The sequence below is a fragment of the Lepidochelys olivacea genome (assembly GCF_965140295.1).
Source record: "Lepidochelys olivacea isolate rLepOli2 genome assembly, chromosome: 3".
Lineage (NCBI taxonomy): Eukaryota > Metazoa > Chordata > Testudines > Cheloniidae > Lepidochelys > Lepidochelys olivacea.
The window spans coordinates 148,727,272-148,747,584 of NC_140413.1; the positions used below are offsets into that span (position 1 = coordinate 148,727,272).

The 20,313-nt window shown below is 49.4% G+C and overlaps 1 protein-coding gene across 3 annotated transcripts in view; it reads right to left on the reverse strand.

The window, feature by feature from the left end:
* Positions 1-20,126, reverse strand: part of XPO5 (exportin 5) — a 37,879-nt gene extending 17,753 nt beyond the window's left edge. Inside the window, exons 1-21 of one of the 3 annotated variants that reach the window (XM_084624153.1) lie at positions 19,994-20,126; positions 18,970-19,091; positions 18,183-18,255; positions 15,421-15,558; positions 14,946-15,128; positions 13,577-13,618; positions 12,698-12,724; positions 12,106-12,291; positions 11,231-11,307; positions 10,525-10,624; positions 9,341-9,424; positions 8,769-8,894; positions 8,423-8,513; positions 7,696-7,824; positions 6,815-6,930; positions 5,706-5,861; positions 4,917-4,958; positions 4,184-4,273; positions 2,404-2,603; positions 1,450-1,549; positions 236-417 (exon numbers count right to left, since the gene is read on the reverse strand). In XM_084624153.1, the coding sequence (XP_084480279.1) occupies positions 236-417; positions 1,450-1,549; positions 2,404-2,603; positions 4,184-4,273; positions 4,917-4,958; positions 5,706-5,861; positions 6,815-6,930; positions 7,696-7,824; positions 8,423-8,513; positions 8,769-8,894; positions 9,341-9,424; positions 10,525-10,624; positions 11,231-11,307; positions 12,106-12,291; positions 12,698-12,724; positions 13,577-13,618; positions 14,946-15,128; positions 15,421-15,558; positions 18,183-18,255; positions 18,970-19,091; positions 19,994-20,008 (2,279 nt within the window). In that variant the 5' untranslated portion in view covers positions 20,009-20,126. Of the gene's footprint in view, positions 1-235; positions 418-1,449; positions 1,550-2,403; positions 2,604-4,183; positions 4,274-4,916; positions 4,959-5,705; positions 5,862-6,814; positions 6,931-7,695; positions 7,825-8,422; positions 8,514-8,768; positions 8,895-9,340; positions 9,425-10,524; positions 10,625-11,230; positions 11,308-12,105; positions 12,292-12,697; positions 12,725-13,576; positions 13,619-14,945; positions 15,129-15,420; positions 15,559-18,182; positions 18,256-18,969; positions 19,092-19,903 lie in introns of all 3 variants that reach the window. The other 2 variants (XM_084624152.1, XM_084624151.1) reach the window with 2 other exon arrangements.
* Between the last annotated feature and the right edge of the window lie 187 nt (positions 20,127-20,313).

Genomic DNA, 20,313 nt, shown 5'->3' on the forward strand with positions numbered 1-20,313 from the left:
TCCCATTGGCTTTAATGGAATCTCATGGGCCAGGGCTGTGCGTGCGGAGAAGGCTCACTTCCCCAGTCCCATTCCCCACTGAGAACAGTCGGGAACAGCACTGGTGCAGGTGCCCAAGCCTGTGCTCCCGTTGGCTTCAATGGGAGAACACGCTCAGAGAACACAACATACATTGCAGGTTCACTTCCAGAGACTGTTTAGTCAGCATAACTGGTGTCACGTCAACTCGACCCACCTTATGAGAGCGAGCAAGTTGTCGAGAAGTTTCAGGACCTGCTCAGTGCAGGGGTTACGGTAGATCGGATTGCCGCTGGGCATGCACCCGATCACAAATCCTCCGGCCTTAGCCTCTTCCAGGGTAGTGGGCCAACGAGCCCGTTTCACAACTCCCAGAATGGTGTACACGCAAAAGCTTATCTACAGCAAAACAAAAGACATGGAGAGAACTCTTCTTAGCAAGGGTGCAAGCAAAAGCAACAGAAGGCCAGAGAGAACCCTCTCCCCCGGCCCTTCTCCTGGGATGGCACTCCACTTGCCCAACCCAGAGGGCGGGGCTGCCTCGGGGGAACGTGTGCATGAGAAGATCCCTCACACTATCCTGATACCTTCCAGAGTTTGCAAGAACCCCTTGACATGCAGGAATGGCACAGGAGCTTATTACTGGACACACAGTGTCAATGCAGAAGGTCTCGCCGAGTCCAAATGACCACGTGGGGCACCCTCTAAAAGGAAACATTGAAGTCATCACTGTCTCATTTCCCTGCACACATCATGGACTGACCAGAAACTCCACATTCCTGCAACTGCCTAAAACCGCATTAGTGTCTGTCACAAGCAGAGTCCTACCATCGGCATTTCCACATCCACCAAACCCTGAAGACAGCAACTACCAGTTTGCAGCGAAGACATCCTGCAGCTAGCCTCTCATACAACATCAGGTCCTGGTGAGTATTTGAGTTACACGCCACGCCACGCAACGCAGCCTTAGTCTCACGCTTTCCAGAATGCTTCACTTGGGAATCGCAATTCACTGCACCACATTACCCAAAACATCCGGCCTTAACCCAACTGCATCCACAAAACAGACTGCTCCAAGAAGAGCCTGAGCTATACCAGGCACAAAGGCTTGTGAACTACCGCATGAGGAATACAGCAAGACTCCTGCCTTGCAGGGTTACAGGATTCTATATACCACACAGGGATGGGGGAACGGGAGACATGATCCTGCTTCTCTTACGTGACCCATGTCCACTGAGCTAGAGTCAGAAGCCATCCGCCATTCTGCAGTATGAACGACGTAGTGATCTGGGTTCAACAAAAGGCGCATGCTTAGGATAGGTCTTGCACAAGGCCCTATTCAAGAGGCAGAATAGGTGAGCATGTGTAGAAGGCAGAGGAATTACTTGCCACTCTCCAAAGACCGAGCCTCCCCAGGTAATGGATACTCACTCTAGATCGGTTCAGGCCACTGGGATCTTCCAAAACGGGATCAGTGATTTTGTTGTCAGCACCCACGTAAGAGATGAAAGCTTCAGGATCTGATAGGACTCTGAGGGGCAGAAACGAGCAAGCCTGGGATTATCAAAAGCACTGAGGACCTTTAAGCAGAGTCTGGCATCTGTGATAAATGCTGTCCCAGCATAGATAGTCAAAAGTCCTATTCATCACAGTCAGTCAATTCATCTTAAAGGTGAACTCAAGGTGACCGCCCTCAACAATTGTGCTTAGCTTCCCCTTTCAGTTTAATGAAACTGACCCCCTCACTGTACACAAGGCCTCATCAATGCCAAGTGACCCAAGATCAGGCCAGGCTGGTGAAACAGGCTGAGCTGTAGTCTGCTTCTCCGCATCGAGCTCTGCTGACTTGGTCCAGAATTGCAGAAACAAGCCAACAAACCGCTCTCCGAATATCCCCATGCACAGTCCACCTACAGCCCAGCACCTCTTTCAGTTCAGTTAAGGAATATTCCAGAGAAGCCCTTTTGCACCTTTCAAAGCTCAGTAATTCTGCTTCTAGCTGCTGCGTGGCAGCTTTCCCAGGTGTTGGCAGAGGACAGCAGCTCTGCACACATGGCTTCTCCAGGAGGTCAGCGAAGGGGATATTTTGACTCCCCTTTTTGTCAGAGGTTTGGAGAGTGCTGTGGCCCCATACCCCTTCCCAGCATGTGCTGTTTAGATATACTCCACACCAAGAAGCTTTTCCATCTCCTGGGCTATTAGCAGGGACTCAAAACATGGCCAAATTTCTTAAGAGTGCAGAGGGCTTGTGGCTAGCAAACACAGGAGGCACAAAGCGATGCTCCTCTGCTGCACACATTCTCTAGAGGGAGGCACATACTAGCCCCTGGAATCTCTGGACCATCTTCAGCCCTAGCTCAGGAATGGTTAATGTGGACCCAGTACCTCTGCATCTCTTCAGAGAGCCACAGGTTGGCAACAGGAGACATGAGCTCCTCCAGGAAAACCTTCTGCCGCTGGTAGTCCTTGAATTGGTTGCTGATGAGGACCAGGGCCTCCATGAGAGCGCACTTCTCCATCTGCGTCAGGAGCAGCTCATTGGACAACAGTTGCTTCACGTGGTTATACAGCATCTCAAAGTTAGGCTGGAACAAAGACCCAAGCAGGACATTGTCACTCACCCACCTGACTGGGGATGCTGCACTCACTTTTCGGGGGAAGAGACAGACTGGTATGTCCTGTATTCCCACACACAAGATGCAGGAAATAGCTGGATGAGTAGGGCCTGTTCTGATCTTCCCTTACCCTGATCTTTCCAGCCTCTTCCTTAAGGCTGGCAAAGCCTTGTTTCTACCCTGCTCCTCTATCTTCCTTCCTCCCCCTAGGTACTCCAATGATCTCCACTGTTCATGGCAAATAATGTTTGAGATCAGGGTAGACGCTGCTGCCTCAGCCAGCTGCACCATCACAGCGTGGTCTAAACCCCAAATTGCTCTAGTCTTTCATGGATGGCAAGGAAGTGAGCTGGTCTCTAGGCACTCAAATTTCAGAGTTCAGGACTTTACATCTCTCCGCTCCCACCCTTGTGAGTCTAACCAAGAAAACCTGATTGTCCAAGCTAATGGTCTATCCTCACTGCAGTGGTTCAGTTTTCGCTTGCCTACTCTACTCGTAAGTCAAGCGTCAAGGAACAAGCATAGAAGCTTGTACAAGCATCAAGGAGCGTTCGCTACCTTTGGGATGGATGATGACAAACCCACTCTTTCTTGGCAGCTGTACTGAAATACAAGCTGGAATCCTAAACGACCCCAATTAGCACCTTCAAAGCACCAGCTTGTGTTTTGCCACAACATAGAGACTAATCTGTAGCCACAAAGTGAGTGGCAGCTGCTACGCCTCCAGCAACCGAAGGGATCCTCAAGAGGAGCAGAATGCCATCCATTATCCTTCAGGCCTCAACAGTTCCCTTCCTTAAACAGGTTGACAATTCAATGCTCCTCTAACTACAGCTCCCCTGGTCCCCTAGCAATCAAATACCAGTGCTGCTGGAGCCAAGGGCCCAAACAGAGTTTGCAGGCTTCCTGGTTCAGCGAAGCTAGTAGAAGAGTCTGATCTGGTGGGATCAAGCAGAAAGAGCAACCAGTATTTATATTCTCTTTTACTCCCCCTGGACTGATCCAGAAAGCCAATATCCTCCCCAGCTCCTTCACGTCCCTTCTCCTGACCCACTTCTGATGCAAAATCTAAGAGATCAGCCAGGGCTAATGGCTTCAACTAAGGGCACAACTGATATTACAATAAATAAAATATAACAAATGTGCCTATAAAATGGTTAGAGACTTGAATACTCCCTTTCCCCACTTCAGATGTTGATCGGCATCTTGGATCGTTAATTGTGGGGCAGGGTCTGTGCCTTGCTCTATATCTTTAGTGGGCCCAGTACAACAGGGTCCAGGTCCTGATCAGGGCCTCTAGGTGCTACTGCAATATATTTAAAAACAAAAAACAAGTCAGTATCACTCTAGTGTTGAGAAAGAGAAGAAGTCGGCTGACTTTCTGTGCAGCAGAACACTCTCTGCTTTACAGTCCCATTCGAGTCAAAATAGGGAGAGTCTCCCTGGAAAAAAAAAATGGATTGAGGCAGAGGAACTGAAGATCCCCCATCCCCAGAAATACAGCTGAAGATGGGGCAGTGGTACCCTGGAAGAGAGGTACATATACATACCAGGACAAGCTGAGGGTAGTCCCGACACATCTTTATGATCGAGGAGCATGCATGTCTTCTTACATTCTTCACTGCCCGAGTTCTTGGGGCCTGGACCAACAACAAAATTCAGGGTCAAGCTACAAAACCCAGACAGACCCAAGGCCTCCCCATTAGCCAAATCCATTAATGTAATTTTCTGGGCTGTGGAGACCAGGGGAAACTGACACTTCCATTCATGCATTCCAAGAGTTCAGTTAATGCCAGTTCCCAGAGGAGTCGCTGGAAGCCCCAGCCTCTGGGCTCCAATTCAACTCCTGGGATGAGAATGCAACTGATTTTCATCTACTGCATTACGGTTCCCAGCATGCACCCAGGGGTAGCAGCCATACCAACACCAACCACAGCCACACACGGGCCAACCACTGAAGGGTACGTGTGGTGGCTAGTGAGTGAAAGTCACTCCCAAGTAGAGGCCGGCTGCACAAATACCCAAATGGCTATATCCTGGACTGTTTCTTGGGGGTGAATTTCACCCTAAATGACTCCCAAGCTTCCACCAGCCAAGGCTTATTGGCTAAGACTGCGAAGAAGGGATTTAAGTGTCTAGGTATCCCCTTGTCAAGGACAGATCCGACTGAGAAGTTAGTTGCAGCGCACTTCAGACCTTGTCTCAGGCATCAATATGCTTCTCAAATAGGGCACACCTGATGCAAGTCCTATAGCATATTGTGCCCAAGGAGTATGGACTTACCTTACTCTCTTCTATAACTTCAAAAGTGACGGCAGTGAATAGCTGTGGGACAAAGGAAAAGTCAGTCACTCATCAATATCTGGCATTCATTCTGGAACACTAGGCACAGGATATTGGTGTGACTTCACCAAGCCAGCAGAAACCCCTTTATTCAGGAAGGGTATGAGTTCCCAGTGCACCAAGGCCATGATATAAAATAAAGCTTTTATTGAGACAGAGTGTGTCATTTAGTGGTTGAAATCCAGGACTGGAAATCACAAAATCCAGGTTATCTGACTCCTCCACTGATTCTCTGTCTTTGGACAAGTCACTTCACTGCCTCAGTTTTAATCCCACTTCTAACAGGAGGGATAATTCCTCTCCTCGGGGTCTCATGAGGATTAGTTAAAATATGTAAGGGCCATGTGGTACTAATACTCCACTCAGAGGCTATCTGATCAAAGAGTAGTCTACAACAGTGGTTCTCAACCTTTCCAGACTACCATACCCACTTCAGGCATCTGATTTGTCTTGCGTATCCCAAAGTTTCACCTAATTTAAAAACTACTTGCTTACAAAACATAAAAACACAAAAGTGTCTCAGCACACTATAACTGAAAAATTGCTTACTTTCTCATTTTGTCTGTATGAAATTTTAGTTTGTACTGACTTTGCGAGTACTTTTTATGTAGCCTGTTGGAAAACTAGGCAAATATGTAAATGAGTTGATGTACCTCCTGGAAGATCTCTGCATGCTCCCAGGAATACATATACCCTTGGTTGAGAACCACTGGCCTACAGAACACCTACCTTGGAGAGGACTTGGGGTAGATACTCTGGCCTATAGGTGACAAACGGGAAGAGTGCAGAGACATTGGTGAGCACACAGGACAAGATGAGAGGATCCTTTGTTTCAAAGTTCAGGACAAGCTGCAGCAGCTCTATGCCATCATTCACTGGGATCTCCTGCAAGAATAAAAGGGGAGGGGGAAAGGAAAGAAAGCAACAGTCAGCGATGTGAAATATAACCAACTCTCCAATGTCTCCTCCCAGGGCCTGGCCAGGGAGCTGCTGTGCTGAATAGCACCCTTGGGTGAAGTCTTCCCAAAGTGGGTTAAAAGTGGCAAAGCTCATTTTAATTTATGCGCAATTACTGTTGCAAGAAAGAGGGAACAGACAGCATCACCGTCTCTACAGATGTCTGGAAACAACCGGAGGTTCCAACTCTTACTGCCTGTCTAGGGTGTCCACTTCCTCCCACCTCTTCCCTAGCTCTCCTTTTGCCTGCTGGCTAACAAGTCTCAGGCTTAACCAGCCAGCACAAAACAACCCTTGCAATTCTTTGCTGTGACCAGAATGGCATGCCCAAGCAGCCCAATCCTGATTAAAAACTGGCCAGACCCTAACTGGCAAATAAAGACAGTGCACTGCACTTGTGTTTTTCCAGCTAATGCACTGCAAATGGCAGAGAGAAGCTGCATTTTTCTCATCTTTTGCTGTTCACTTCTCTCTTCCACCGTGTGTGCACGTTTGCCTCAAAAAACACAAGCTGATTTGAACAACAAAACCAGAGAGCTACCACTTAAAACAGACTCTTTCTCCCAACTATACAGGCTGCTCTGAAGAGATCACCTGGGACCCTAATCACTGCACTGGCTCCTCACTGAATAGTGTCCAAATCCAAAGCACTTTTCTGGCATTCAAAGCCCACAGTGGAACTGGCCCTACCTACCAAAAAGATCACCACTCCCCAATGCAACTACGACCTCCTCTGACAGCTGGAGTTTCAGCACTATTGTATTTTGCTGCTGGAAGCTAGCATTTTTGGGAAATATTATCTGAAAAGCAACACAGTCAGCAACCTCCCATGTCAACCCGAAACACAGAAACCACGCAAACAGCAGTTAGAGGGTATGTACTTCCTTATCCAGGGTCCGGAACATCTGGCTGATGACACTCTCTGAGAAGAAGGTCATGGCATCCCACTGTACAAAGGAAGGTGAGAAGATGGAGCAGAGACCTTCCCCAGTCTTAGCTGTGAGTGGAGAGAAGAGAAGAGAAGATTGGAGCACTTGTGACACTGGAGATGTCTAGCTTCCCCTTTCCTCCCAAGCACAATGCCAGCTTGGAAAGTCCTCTGCGAAGTCCCACACTCAGGGAAATCTTGCTGGACATCTGAACCACCCACTCATGAGTGCTCCTATCCTTTCCCTCTATTCCCTTTGCCACTAGGGAGAAGGTTTCAGCAGGCAAGCATGGGAGGTAGGTTCTAAATGGTGCTCAAAGGCTGTTTGCTTTGTCATCGAGGTGGAGGCTCCTGGATCACAAACATCCCTGAAATATAACAGGAAGTGATTCCAACAAACCACAGCAGAAGGGAAAACAAAGGAAGGGTCTCACTTAAATGGGATTTTAAAGGGAGCAAGTGGCCTGTGTGGAGGACGAGCGATGTAAGTGACAGATGCCTTTGCGAGGCAGATATGTTTGGATTTCTCAGGACAGAGATTGGCTGCATTTTACAGGAAAGACATATCCAGTCAAGTCTGGCCTCTCACTTTGAAATTGTTTTCATGGGAAAGATACAAGTGAGAGGAACTGGGGGAAGGAAGGAGCTTTCCTGTCAGTCAAAGACTCTCGACCAGTGGCTGCTTAAGTAGGCAGTGAGGGATTTTTCCTGCAGAGACCCTGGAAACCTAGTTGATTTTAAGAGGTGTGGCTTCAAAAGACACACACAGAAGCTTGTTTGGGGCTCCAGCGGGAGGCTGAGCCTCTTGTCTCTCCTGCTCTTCAGGCAACTTACAGTTCATGGGTCCAATATCCACAGGAGCTGCCAGCTGGTACTTCAGCCACTCCCCAGCCATCTGGAAGCCAGTCCTTGGGTCCAGGCGACACGCCATCCTCATGACTTCTCCCTGCTGGGCACGGAAAGCTGCCAAGGGAATTGGATTTGAGGAGTCAGGTTCAGATATTGGAAATGGCTCCCCTTCAGTGTCGCTCTTCACTTTTCCACAGCTGGGAACATCTGTGGCTGCTACTTTGGCAGCAGAGTTCTGCACAGCGAGCTCAAATACCTGGTAGTAGACCAGCTTGTAGTACAGCATGGGAGCCTTCCAGCTTTGCTTTGGGAAATAAGATTAAATTCTTTAGCTAAGCCCCCTTTTTAGGATCCTTGCCCCCAGGCCTGGCTCCTGTTCAAGTCCTGGGGTACAGTGAGTTTCATTCCCCCCGGATAACTGACTGAGGAAGCAGGAGTGATGCAGGCTCAGCAAACCTTAGTTGCCACCTGTTGGCCAAGAGGAAACAGAATTGAATGCCTGGGCTGCCACAGGAGAATGCCAAGAAGTTCACCAGGCACAAGGCAAGTGGGAAGACCTGGAGCAGCAATGTGAGCAACTGAAGCTCATTACTGAGCTGAGAGGGTGGGCACTAAGCTAGGCCAGGAACCCCAGCCCTGTGAGAGCGAGGGGAAGACCGCAAACTTCAAACAGAGGCAGCAGGCCCTGCTGGGAGGCCCCCGGATGACTTACAGTTGAAGAAGGCATTGAAGTCCTCATCACTGTCGAAGTCAAAGCGAGAGTATTCACAACTGGGGCTGTCTGTTTTAGAGGGGAAGCCCACCTGGAAACAGAAGGGACGTGGTGAGGGAGCGAGTGGAGCAATCACCCACCTCTGCCTGAGCACCAGCTCCAAGGGGACTCACACGAGGGGAAGAGCGGAAGAACTGTAATCTTCAGACCAGGACTGATACCCTGCAGCCCAGAGATGATGCTCTACACTGCTGTATCAAAAACCCAGCTTCTCCACTGTTAGCACTATGAAACATTCGCTGAGGCACCAGCAGCTCACACCCAGCAGAGCAGAGCTCCTCCATACCTTCACTAGGTTAGTCATAGATGCACGAAGGTACTTTGGGATCATAGCCAACAGCAGAGGTTCACGGGACAAGATTTCATGTCGAAAGAGGGCTCCCCAGGTGATCTGAGTGGAAGATCGCAGGAACTGAGGGGAAAAGAAGAAAGAACAAAAGTTTCAATAGGGTTGTACTCTCTGGTGCAGAAGTTTGAACCTTTGTGCTAAAAGGGGAACGGCAAGCTACAATGACTCCCCAATCCAGGCCACACGCTTTCCAGACCCAGACAAAACTGCCAAGCTACTCTGGCAAATGGGAAAGAGTCTCCCACCAAGCAAATACCAGGGTTTGCTCCAGTCTCTGAAATCTATGCTCTCCATGCTGTGTGGGCCTTATGGGACACTGGATGGCAGTGCAGCACTGACCACATCACTTTCTACATCCTCAGAGGAGGAAATGGTTAGAAAATGGCAGATGGCTCTCAAAAACGTAACAGACATGAGCTGATTTCCTCTGCAGCAGGAGTGACACAGTCTCCTACGCTGTGGTTTAACTACACACGCTGCACTCAGAGCCCCCTCTCCCTTTCCCCTACCTGGCTGGGATGGGTTGTGAAAGCTAGAAACGAGTCCAGGTATTTCCCAAGGTTGGCTGGGGTGTCCACGTCAGAATCTGAGCCCTGTTAACGGAAGGATGAGTAATTTCAGACAAAACGAAGAGTGATTTCAGACAACGCTTCAGCAGTAGAGCAGGAGGAGCTGGGTGGCAGCACCACTTGGAAACCAGGAGCGCAATGTGCTGGGGGGACAAAAAAGCCAGCGCATAATGGCGGAAAAAGAGCTGTGTTCTGAAACTGCTGCTGCTCCAGAGTGCCAAGTTCCCACTACCTGCCTTGCAAGTGCCAAAGGAGACAACAGCCACATTCAGGAGAAAAGGATGGACTATGAGTAGCTTGGAAAAAGTTATAAACACTCCACAACACCCAATCCATCATGAGGTATTCACTGGCGGGCCGGAATGACCTGACTACCTCAGAAATGGAGGGAAAAAGGAGACCAGAGATGTAGCAGTTCTTAAAAAAGCATCAGCATTTGCTTCACTCCTCACTCCGGCAGTACTCTTTGACCTAGCACTGTCCTGAGTGCTCCCTTCTCTGGGGCTGTTCTTCCCAGGATTTCCTTAGCAGCACATCCTTCTGTGGGGTTGCCTGTCACCCTGACATCCCTGGAGTGAACTGAGCCTGTATTATAAAGGGCCACAAGCCCTTGCACTCACAGCAGGCTTTGCTAAGGATTAATAGCCAAGGCTCCCCTCCACCATACAGTGAGTGAAGTCACCCTAGCTTGAGGTAGTCAAACCTCCAAGAGCTGCTTCTTGTTAAGTCTATCTTCTCAAGTGGTTCAGGATTTTCCTTCCTCCCACAGCTCCCTGTGAGTTTACTGTCTCACCAATTCTCTGCAGCCAGCTGACCTGGTCTTTCCACAAACAACATCTTTCAGCAAGACAGCTCCGTTATTAAATGATCACTCTTGTTACATCCCCACTTTGGTGCCATCGGTAGAAGATCCAAAGTTCCCAGCACACCCCTAGAAGGGTTGGCATCAAACCTGCCAGGTTTCACTGCATGCAAGGCCCCTTCTGTTCCCTCCTCTGTTAGAGGAAAGAACTGCTGCTCTCCATATCAATGCTATAAACAAGAATCATGGTATCCATATCCCCAATCATTCCCCTGAAAGACAGTCTTGTCAGGACTGCTTCCAATGTTTGTAGAAGACTCACCACTAATGCACACAGCTGACTGCCTAAAGCACACAAGACCTGGCAAAGTCTCTTCAAGAAAACATAATGCTTCTCTACCAGGCCTTCACCATCTGCTGTCCTGGGAGGGAGAAGGGAAAGGGAAGGTCAGGATTACACACACAGTAGTAAGTTGGGAAGACAATTTGACATCAGCATGGTTGGGTTCCCTTCCCCATTACAGAAGTTATTGATATGAGATCCAATTTTAAGATTATAAGTATTTCTAGTCTAAACCTTTTGGACCTTCTCCCAATATCTCCTGATCAATCTCAGGCCAAAAGAGAAGATTTTGGGAAGTTGGGAGTTACCCTGAGCAGCTTCTTTTGAAGTTATGGGACTTAGGAAAATGGTTGGCTTTTCAAGTTTGGGAAAAGTAACACTTTCTACCCTCTCCTAATCCAATGCCAGCTTGCTGCCATTAGGCCAGACTGGATCTGTATGCTGCCCACACTCAGGATCTATGCACAGCAGTGGTTCGATATGCAGCACTCAATAGTACTAAGGCTAAGAACTCTATCCACACCTGAGAAAAGGCCATGATGGGAACAGGTGCTGAGGTAATTTCCAAGAGACCAGTTTTAGTTTCATAGCTTGGGGCAGAGAGGTACTTATTAATACAGGCCAGCTGCAGCCAGTTTCCACTTAAGACCATGATGCGCTCCCACAGCAACTGGACAGTACTCACTGCGCAGCAGAAAGTATGTAGTGCATGGCAACATCTCCAAACAAGACCATAAGGGGCTTCCGATCCTCCAGCTTCCCCTAGACAAAAAGCAAAGTACACACTGGTCAAAACACGTGACCGCACCTCATCCCACCAGTGAGAGGGAGCTAGCAGATCACTAGCTGTGCTACCATTTGGGGACCTGAATTCCACCACTGAGCAGAACAAAATGCAACAAGAAATTAAAGAACTACTGGAGAATAAAGTAGTTTTCTCCAGTAACCCCACTGGGAGCCTTAAACCAAAACCTGGTCCTCATAGGCCTATTTCTTCTTCCACTGCATATTGGCTTGTTGCTGCAGGGCAGCTGGACTGGTTTGTTATTGTAAGGTTGCTTGTAAGCACTGTGCTTGTGCTACTGATCTGGGATAAGCACACACTGGGTGGGCGTGGCAGCAGAACATACAGGGCACACCTCGATGGCGCTGTTTCAGAAAACATCTACTGGGCATCAGAAATCCTACTAGGTTCTTACAGCGAGATGGCAATACCCCAACACTCCTCTGTGGCAGAGAGCACTGAGGACAGCAGGGGTTAGGAATGAGTTAACGTTATTTGTTCAAGCAGGGATTTCAAGCTTCAAAGTTGTATGGAAGGGCAGACAGAGAAACGGGGCCTGGGTGGGTTCCAGAAACTGCTCTGTCCATTGTCCTGGGGAAGCACCAACCCTAAAGTCACTCGGGTGCCTGGGCAGCCAAAGAGGCAGGTGACTTAATTCCTTAGCTAAAGGAGTGACATTACCATTGCTCAACTTGATAAACTAAGACTAAACCCAGGAAGAGAAGGGGAATGTGGAGGGCAGGAGGGGTCAGGGAGGCTTGGGAGGAGGAACTCACTTTCCTGCTGACAGCGATCAGAAGACACTCTGCTGCTCCCACTTGGAGCTCGGGTTCATTCAGGAGCAAGCACAACATCTCCAGGAGCTTGCAGTTATCTGCTGTGATGTGGCTCATGGCCACCCAGTCAATGTAGCCTGCCAGGGTGTTAAGTGCTGCTATCCCAACGCGGCAGTTTGCCTGGGCCTGTGAACGGACCATAACCAACGGTTCAGAGCCAGAAAGGATTTATATGGAAACAATCTCAGTGCAGAGCTTTGCCTCTGGCCCAGATGTGGGGCAACCCATGTCTCAGCCATAGCTGACTTCTCCATGTTGGAGCTGCACATGCATTATATGACAGCAACTACCTTCTGAAGTGCCTTCTCCGGGAAAGTAACTGAGGTGGCAGTGGGTAGGGGAAGTGGGGCAAAGTCCTCAGGCTAACAATATCAGGGCCGCTTGAAATGAGCAGTTCCCTCCTTTCCAGATAGTAAGGTAATTAACCAAAGTATAAACTGCAACTCGGTGTCTGGTGACAGGCTACGGCATGGAAACCTGAGTCTGGTTCCAAACAGCCTCGCTCTGCACTGCCTCCCCAGGCCGTACTCACCTTTGGTTCCTGGGCCAGTTCAGTCTTCTGAAAAAAGAACAAGAGACAGTAAGTGAGCTGCTGTGGTGCACATCTCCTCCCAGCAACTGCTGGGCAGTCCCCGGCTCATTCAAGAGGGTGCAGCCCGGAGAAGCCTCAGTGAATAGATGCCTGGTGAAAGAGACTGCAACACATTTTCCAGCTTGGGATACTGCCCCAGGACTTTCCACTGGAAGTTAAGCCACAGATTCTCTCCTCTGAAAGAAGATGTTCCAGGTGGCAGGTTCCTCTGAATGTGTGTGTGGGGGTTCCAATACTTCCTTGAAACTTCCAGGGAAGAAGATGCCTTTGCTTCCCTTTTAAAGCGTCTTACGTTCAACGATCACAACCTCTGGGAAGCGTTTGTGGCCTCATTCTAATGAAACTAATGCTTAGAAAGAAGTGACTTGACCAAGACCACAAAGTAAGGCAGTGGCAGAGCTAGGACTGGAACCCAGGAGTCCTGACTTCCAGTCCCCAGCTCTAACTGCTTAACAGCAACAATGCACTGTGTGTGCCATCTTATTGCCTAAATTATGCAACAGCAGAGTCTGATCTGAGTAGATGCCCTGTTTTTCTGCATGCAAGGAAAATTGCAAGCATCCCTTTCTTCTGCAAGGTTTTGCTTTGGAAACTCCATTCTGTCAACATTTAGAGTGCAATGACTCAAGTCACCCCAGATGTACCCCAAATACCTAAGTACAGACCCACCACACCACAGCTGAATATCTAACAGCACTGCAGAGTACAGCTCCCAGGCCTGGCAATTCCCTCCCTCTCAATCCAGTAAGCAGACTGGTAGCTGGACACCCAACCCGCAGTATTCACCCTGTGCACAAAACAGCTCAAAGATCTGCTAACCTGTGGAGTGGTGAGGATATCTCGCTCCTGGGGAGCTCCCACCTGGCCAAGCAGAAGGATTCCACCATTAGCAGAAGAAACCATACTTTAGAGTCTCAGCATTGCAATTCAGACCTCAGCTGGAAATGTACTCAACCGAACTACAAAACGCAACAAGGTTTCCCACCCACCCCAGGTCAGCCATAAACGGCAAAAAGAAATACACAGCTCTACGGAATGGTCTATGCCAGTGGCTCTGAACCTTTCCAGACTACAGTACTCCTTGTAGGAGTCTGATTTGTCTTGCGTACCCCCAAGTTTCACCTCACTTAAAAACTACTTGCTTACAAAAATCAGACATAAAAATACAAGTGTCGCAGCACACTATTACTGAAAAATTGCTTACTTTCTCATTTTTACCATATAATTATAAAATAAATCAATTGGAATATAAATATTGTACTTACATTTCAGCGTCTAGCATATAGAACAGTATAAACAAGTCATTGTCTGTATGAAATTTCAGTTTGTATGGACTTCGCTGGTACTTTTTATGTAGCCTGTTGTAAAACTAGGCAAATATCTAGATGAGTTGGTATATCCCCTGGAAGACCTCTGCGTACCCCCAGGGGTACATGTGCCCCTGGGTGAGAACCGCTAGTCTATGAGGCCAGTGAATGTGCCAAGGAAACTGGTTGAAATGTCCCTCTCGGCGAATAGGATACAGCCTGTCACTGCTTCATCTCCACCACACTGTTGTTATGCTAAACATGACTCCACATTTTAACACATTATAAAAGGGAACAAGATGTGCACATAAGAAGCTTGTCTCTGGATTGGTCAGTGCTGTATCCCTCACCTTCCCAACCCCATCTCACTCTCACCGGATCAGACTACGAGCTCTTCAGGGCAAAGATCTGCCTTTATCACGTCTTGAGCACCCTGCACATCTCCAGTATCATAGGATTATAACCGTAGTAAAGTAGAGCCCAAACCGCCCCGTTTATGGGAGGACAAGGGGCATCTGATACTAGAAGGTAGCAGCACCCCATACCATCTCTTTGCAGTAGGAGTTTCTGACCTGATCTCTAGGAGAATGGGGCCAAACCAATGCCTTAGTGCCAACAAACTGAGCCTCCCAGTGGCAAGCGCAAGGTTCTCATCCATCTCAGATGATCAACACTAGAAATCCAGACTGCTGACACCAATGCTGCCTCCTGAACCCTGAGACTTTCTCATCAGCCATTGACTGTTTTCATGCTCACAACAGAGCTCCATGGTGTAACTACAGCAATTGATTTCAGACTGAGTCTCCTCTCACTTGCCCAAAAAGTGCGACCCATATCCAAGATCCCAGTGCTGACTAGGCTCCCAGGAAGAAGCTTCTTACCATGCGCCTATACTTGTTGACGTTTTGCTGCAGGGTAGTGAGCAGGAAGCTGAAGATCTTCTCCATGTTCTGGGTAAGGGTTTGTTGGATGTCCCGTCGCCGCTGGGTGGGCAGCGTCTGGAAGGTCACCACGTCCTCTGCCAGACGCAGGAGGATGAACATCACCAGTTCTGTCTGTGTCTCCTAATGTCCCAAACAAACACACCCATGAATCTAGCCGTAACATGAAGCCCTGCAGAGAGCAGCTCAGAGACACAGATTAACACCAGACCAGGGTCTGGGGAATAGCCAGAGAAGGATGACTACAATGGTTTAGTCTCTGATAACGTGATCTCCTGGAATAATGGGACCTGACAACAGCCTGTGAACCTACTGTAACTCCAGCTTGTTTGACCATGAAATAAGGAAAGGAGACCTAGAATTATGAGCCACTGGAAGAGTACAGACAAGTATGACAGACAGGTGTGCTTCATACCCCTTGTTTGGAGAGCGTATCCAGCTCCTTCAGCATATCAGGCCAGTGCTGAGGCCATTCACGCTTGATCATCTCCACCACAATGCGAGACAGGACATCCTTAATGTGACTTTCCTCCTCTAAAATATTCTGTGTTCCCTATGAGAGAAAGAAGATGATCACACAAAATGGAGCCAGCTGCCCCCAGAACAATCATTCATACCATGGGGGAGTCTGGCTGCAGACCCACTGGACAATAAGAAAAACACAAATACACCTTCATCCCAGCTGTTCTTGTCCTGATTGGAACTCCCGCCTTCCCAGGCATTCACAGCTGGCAGGCTCTGTGCACCAGATGACTGTCATCTGAGGAGTAGGTCTTTGAAGACCATCGCCTCCATTGGATGGATTGACAGTTGTGGGTGGGAATTTCCAGGAAACCTCCTGTGGTGGCCAAATGGAAGGTCTAGCACTCTAAAGCACCTTTGGGTTCAATCCACAATTCTGCTTTCCCAGACACTGCTGACCTACAGCACCAGACCAAATTGCATGCTTCACAGGAGTCAAGGATATGGCTTTGATGCTACATCTAGCCTTCATGCAAAGAGCAGCAGAAATCCTCTCACCTCAGAGATTCATTTTGGAGCAGTGATCACTATACTTCAACTGAATGAGTGACAATCTCCACATTTACTGAACTTTCCATCCAAGGACTGCAAAAACACTGTGTAGATATGAAGCAAACCTCACAACCCCCAGCTCTTCTGAGGTGGGTAAGTTATCCCCATTTTACAGAGGAGGATACTGAGGCAGAGAGGGAAATGGTATTTCCCCCAGCGTCATATAGCAAGTAAAGGGCACAGACTGGAATTGAACTCAGGCCTCCTGTACTTTAACCACAAGGTCATCCTTCCTCCTCACTTTCATGTACCACCTCAACAAAGTGAAAGAGCTCCGCAAGAGGTCGTGGGACTCTCAGCCAGAGGTTATGGTTAAGGCTGCATGTATCGGTCACGGAAGGCACGGATACAACCTACAACTACAACCTATCCTGAAGGATGACCCAACACTCTCACAAATCTTGGGAGACAGGCCAGTCCTTGCCTACAGACAGCCCCTCAACCTGAAGCAAATACTCACCAACAACCACATACCACACAACAGAACCACTAACCCAGGAACCTATCCTTGCAACAAAGCCTGTTGCCAACTGTGCCCACATATCTATTCAGGGGACACCATCACAGGGCCTAATAACATCAGCCACACTATCAGAGGCTCGTTCACCTGCACATCCACCAATGTGATATATGCCATCATGTGCCAGCAATGCCCCTCTGCCATGTACATTAGTCAAACTGGACAGTCTCTACATAAAAGAGTAAATGGACACAAATCAGATGTCAAGAATTATAACATTCATAAACCAGTCGGAGAACACTTCAATCTCTCTGGTCATACGATTACAGACATGAAAGTCGCTATTTTACAACAAAAAAACTTCAAATCCAGACTCCAGCGAGAAACTGCTGAATTGGAATTCATTTGCAAATTAGATACAATTAACTTAGGCTTGAATAGAGACTGGGAGTGGCTTAGTCATTACGCAAGGTAGCCTATTTCCCCTTGTTCCTCCCCAGACGTTCTTGTTAAACCCTGGATTTGTGCTGAAAATGGCCCACCTTGATTATCATACACAATGTAACGAGAGTGGTCACTTTAGATAAGCTATTACCAGCAGGAGAGTGAGTCGGGGGGGGGGGGGGGAGGTGAGAAAACCTGGATTTGTGCTGGAAATGGCCCAATTTGATTATCGTACGCATTGTAAGGAGAGTGATCACTTTAGATAAGCTATTACCAGCAGGAGAGTGGGGTGGGAGGAGGTATTTTTTCATGCTTTGCGTGTATATAATAAGATCCTCTAAACTTTCCACAGTATGCATCCGATGAAGTGAGCTGTAGCTCACAAAAGCTTATGCTCAAATAAATTGGTTAGTCTCTAAGGTGCCACAAGTACTCCTTTTCTTTCTGTGACTTTGGTGATTTTTGGTGCGGCTGGCTCAGGGGTTGCCTGAACTCTCTGGAAGGTCACCAGCAATGGCAGCAGTTTAGGTGTGGGAGGGGGCTTAGGGCTGGGTCAGGGGGTTGGGATGTGGGGCGGCACTTACCTGACCTAGGCAGAAGGGCAGGGGGCGCTGTGCGCTGTCACTGTTTGCAGGCACCGCCCCCACAGCTCCCATTGGCTGCAGTTCCTTGCCAATGGGAGCTGCAGAGCCAGAGCTCATGACGAGGGCAGAGCATGTAGTGCACCTGGCCTTCCCTACTCCACCCCTAGGGGCTGCAGGGACATGTGAAGCCAGGTAAGGAGCCTGCCAGCCCTGCCAACCCTCCCCTGCCCCCCAGCACCAGCGGGTTCCCGGGCCATCCCCCCAGCACTTGCGGCACCCCCAGACCGCCCCCTGAGAGCACCCGCAGCCCCCCGTCCAAGTTTTAGTTAGGAGTATATAGTACCAGTCATGGACAGGTCACGGGCCGTGAATTTTTGTTTACTGCCTGTGACCTGTCCATGACTTTTACTAAAAATATCTGTGACTAAAACATAGCCTTAGTCATGGTCCCTTAGCCATAGGTTATGGGTCTATTACAGGAGCAGGGGGGGTGAGCTCTTGTGGCCTGTAGGGTGCAGGAGGTCAGACTAGATGATCATGATGGTCCCTTCTGGCCTTAAAGTCTATGAGTCTGCTCCATATGGTGGTTTGGCCCTGGAGGCAGCCAGCACTTACATTGGATATAAGCCCCATGACATTGTTCTTCAGATAGACCTTCTCGAGGCGAGGCATGCTGTTCCAGCGAAACCTGTCCAACAAAACACACAGAGGGCACCAAGTCAATACGCTGGCACAGATCACTGACTTGTTTTAGAAATCCATCAGCCCTTTGCCCAAGCCAGGGAGGCTGAGGCTGCATCGTTCATTTGCGCTGCCAATACCCAATCCCTTACTGAGCAACGTTATTGGCTGAAGCTAAAATTACAGCCCAGTTAGAGCATCTGCACCGAGATCAGCACAGCTCAGGGGACGGGCAGGATTCGTTAACATCTACAGGAAAAGGACCAAGAGCACAAAATATTGGGTTTGTGGAGCCAAGAGAGAAGGATCTCCAAATTGTATAGTGGAGAAGTACTTTTATTAATCTGAAATTAGTGGCAGAGAACTTTACAGCAATCTACTGATAATACTTTCCCTGCCTGTCTCCAGCATCTTTTGTCTAAGATCTATGCAATGAATTAACCTGCATGCCCCTCTTGCAGTGTTTGCTATTACCCTCATTTTAAACATAGGGAGACAAGGACAGAGATGGGAAGTGACTTGCCCCCTCAGGTCACTCAGTGAGTTAATGACAGGGCTCAGTACAGACCCCAAATCTCCTGACACCCTGTCCACTCCTGTAACCAATGGACGGACATCTGGGAACAATAATTTGCACTGACAACTGTGACATGACAGGCCTGTTCTCTCTCCATAGTTTAGGATAGCACCAAAACCATGCAGCCCAAGTGAGCTCCCTTACTTGACCACATGTTCCAAGATCTGAAGACCAAAGTGCCTGACAATGGCTGTCTGGGTTTTCTCTGCCAGCTTCAGACCACAGGGGACACAGATGGGACACTTCTCCTTAAACTCCTCGCAGAACTGAAAAGGAACAAGGATAACAATGAGCCAAAAACTATCAAGTGGCAACATGGAAATGAGCGTGGGAAAAGTGAAACATTAGGACAATTTGGAGAAAAGAGGAAAAACAGAGCTTCAAAACTGCCCACTGCAAGTGGTGAACTCTCCCTGGAAAGCACAGGAGGCTAAGCAAACAATTTCTGTACAATTTCAGCTTCACATCGAGTGTCTCAAATCTTCATTATCTGGGAATACTTTCCCTTTGTGGCCCAATACCGTGAGCTGCCTTCCTGAGGCTACAGGCTACTTTCAGAGCCTCTAGCAGCAGAAAGAGAGTCTCTGATGCTCCTCAGACCCCCCTGACCGGCCCTGAAAGAGACAAACTTCAGGGTCATTCATATTCACTCTGGGAAAGGTGCTGCAGCAAAGCCCAGCCTGGTGTCTCTATAGACCTTTACTAGAGCGTATGACTGGGGTCCCTAAACACCTGCACAGGGATTAAAGGCAATGCAGGCTGCCAGCTCTCCATGCCACGGGGCAGGGCGAGCTCACAGACGGAGACTGGGGAACCCAGCTCAGGCGGGGGCAGAATTCAGGGGTATCGGACACGTGCTGTCCCGGAGCAGACCCATGGGCTGAACCCTGCACAGGGGGCAGAGCCAGGCTACGGATCGGGCGGGGGTGGGGGGGACAAGTTTTAGGGCGGGGGGTGTATCACCGTGCTCCCCGGGATCTGGGGCCCGGGGGTCCGGCACTGCCCCGGGCCAGGACCCCGGTGGGGAGCGGGCAGCGCTGAGCCCGGCCGCCCCACGCGGACCCCGCTGCCCTGGTACCTTGAGCGCCTCCAGGCGGTAGCGCTGGGTGGAGGCCGGGTCCATGATCACCGTCACCGCCTTCACCAGCTGCTCGCACAGGCTGCTCACCTGCTCCGCGGACATGGCGGCACCGGGCGGGGCAAGGTCCGCGCGGGGCGACCGAGCAGGCGAGGACCAAGGGCTACCACACCGGGAGAGGGAAGGAGGCGGTGCGCAGGCGCGCCCGGGACCAAGATGGCCCTACATACTACGCATGTGCAACGGGAACCGGGAGGCTTCTACGCATGCGCCCAGTGAACCGCGCGACGCTTGAAGGAGGGAAACCGCATGCGCGAAGGGAGGATAACGTCGGCGGCGGCGATTGGGGACATGGTAATGCGCTTGCGCCAACCCCTGTCCTGACTCCTTAATGTCCGGTGATCCAATCA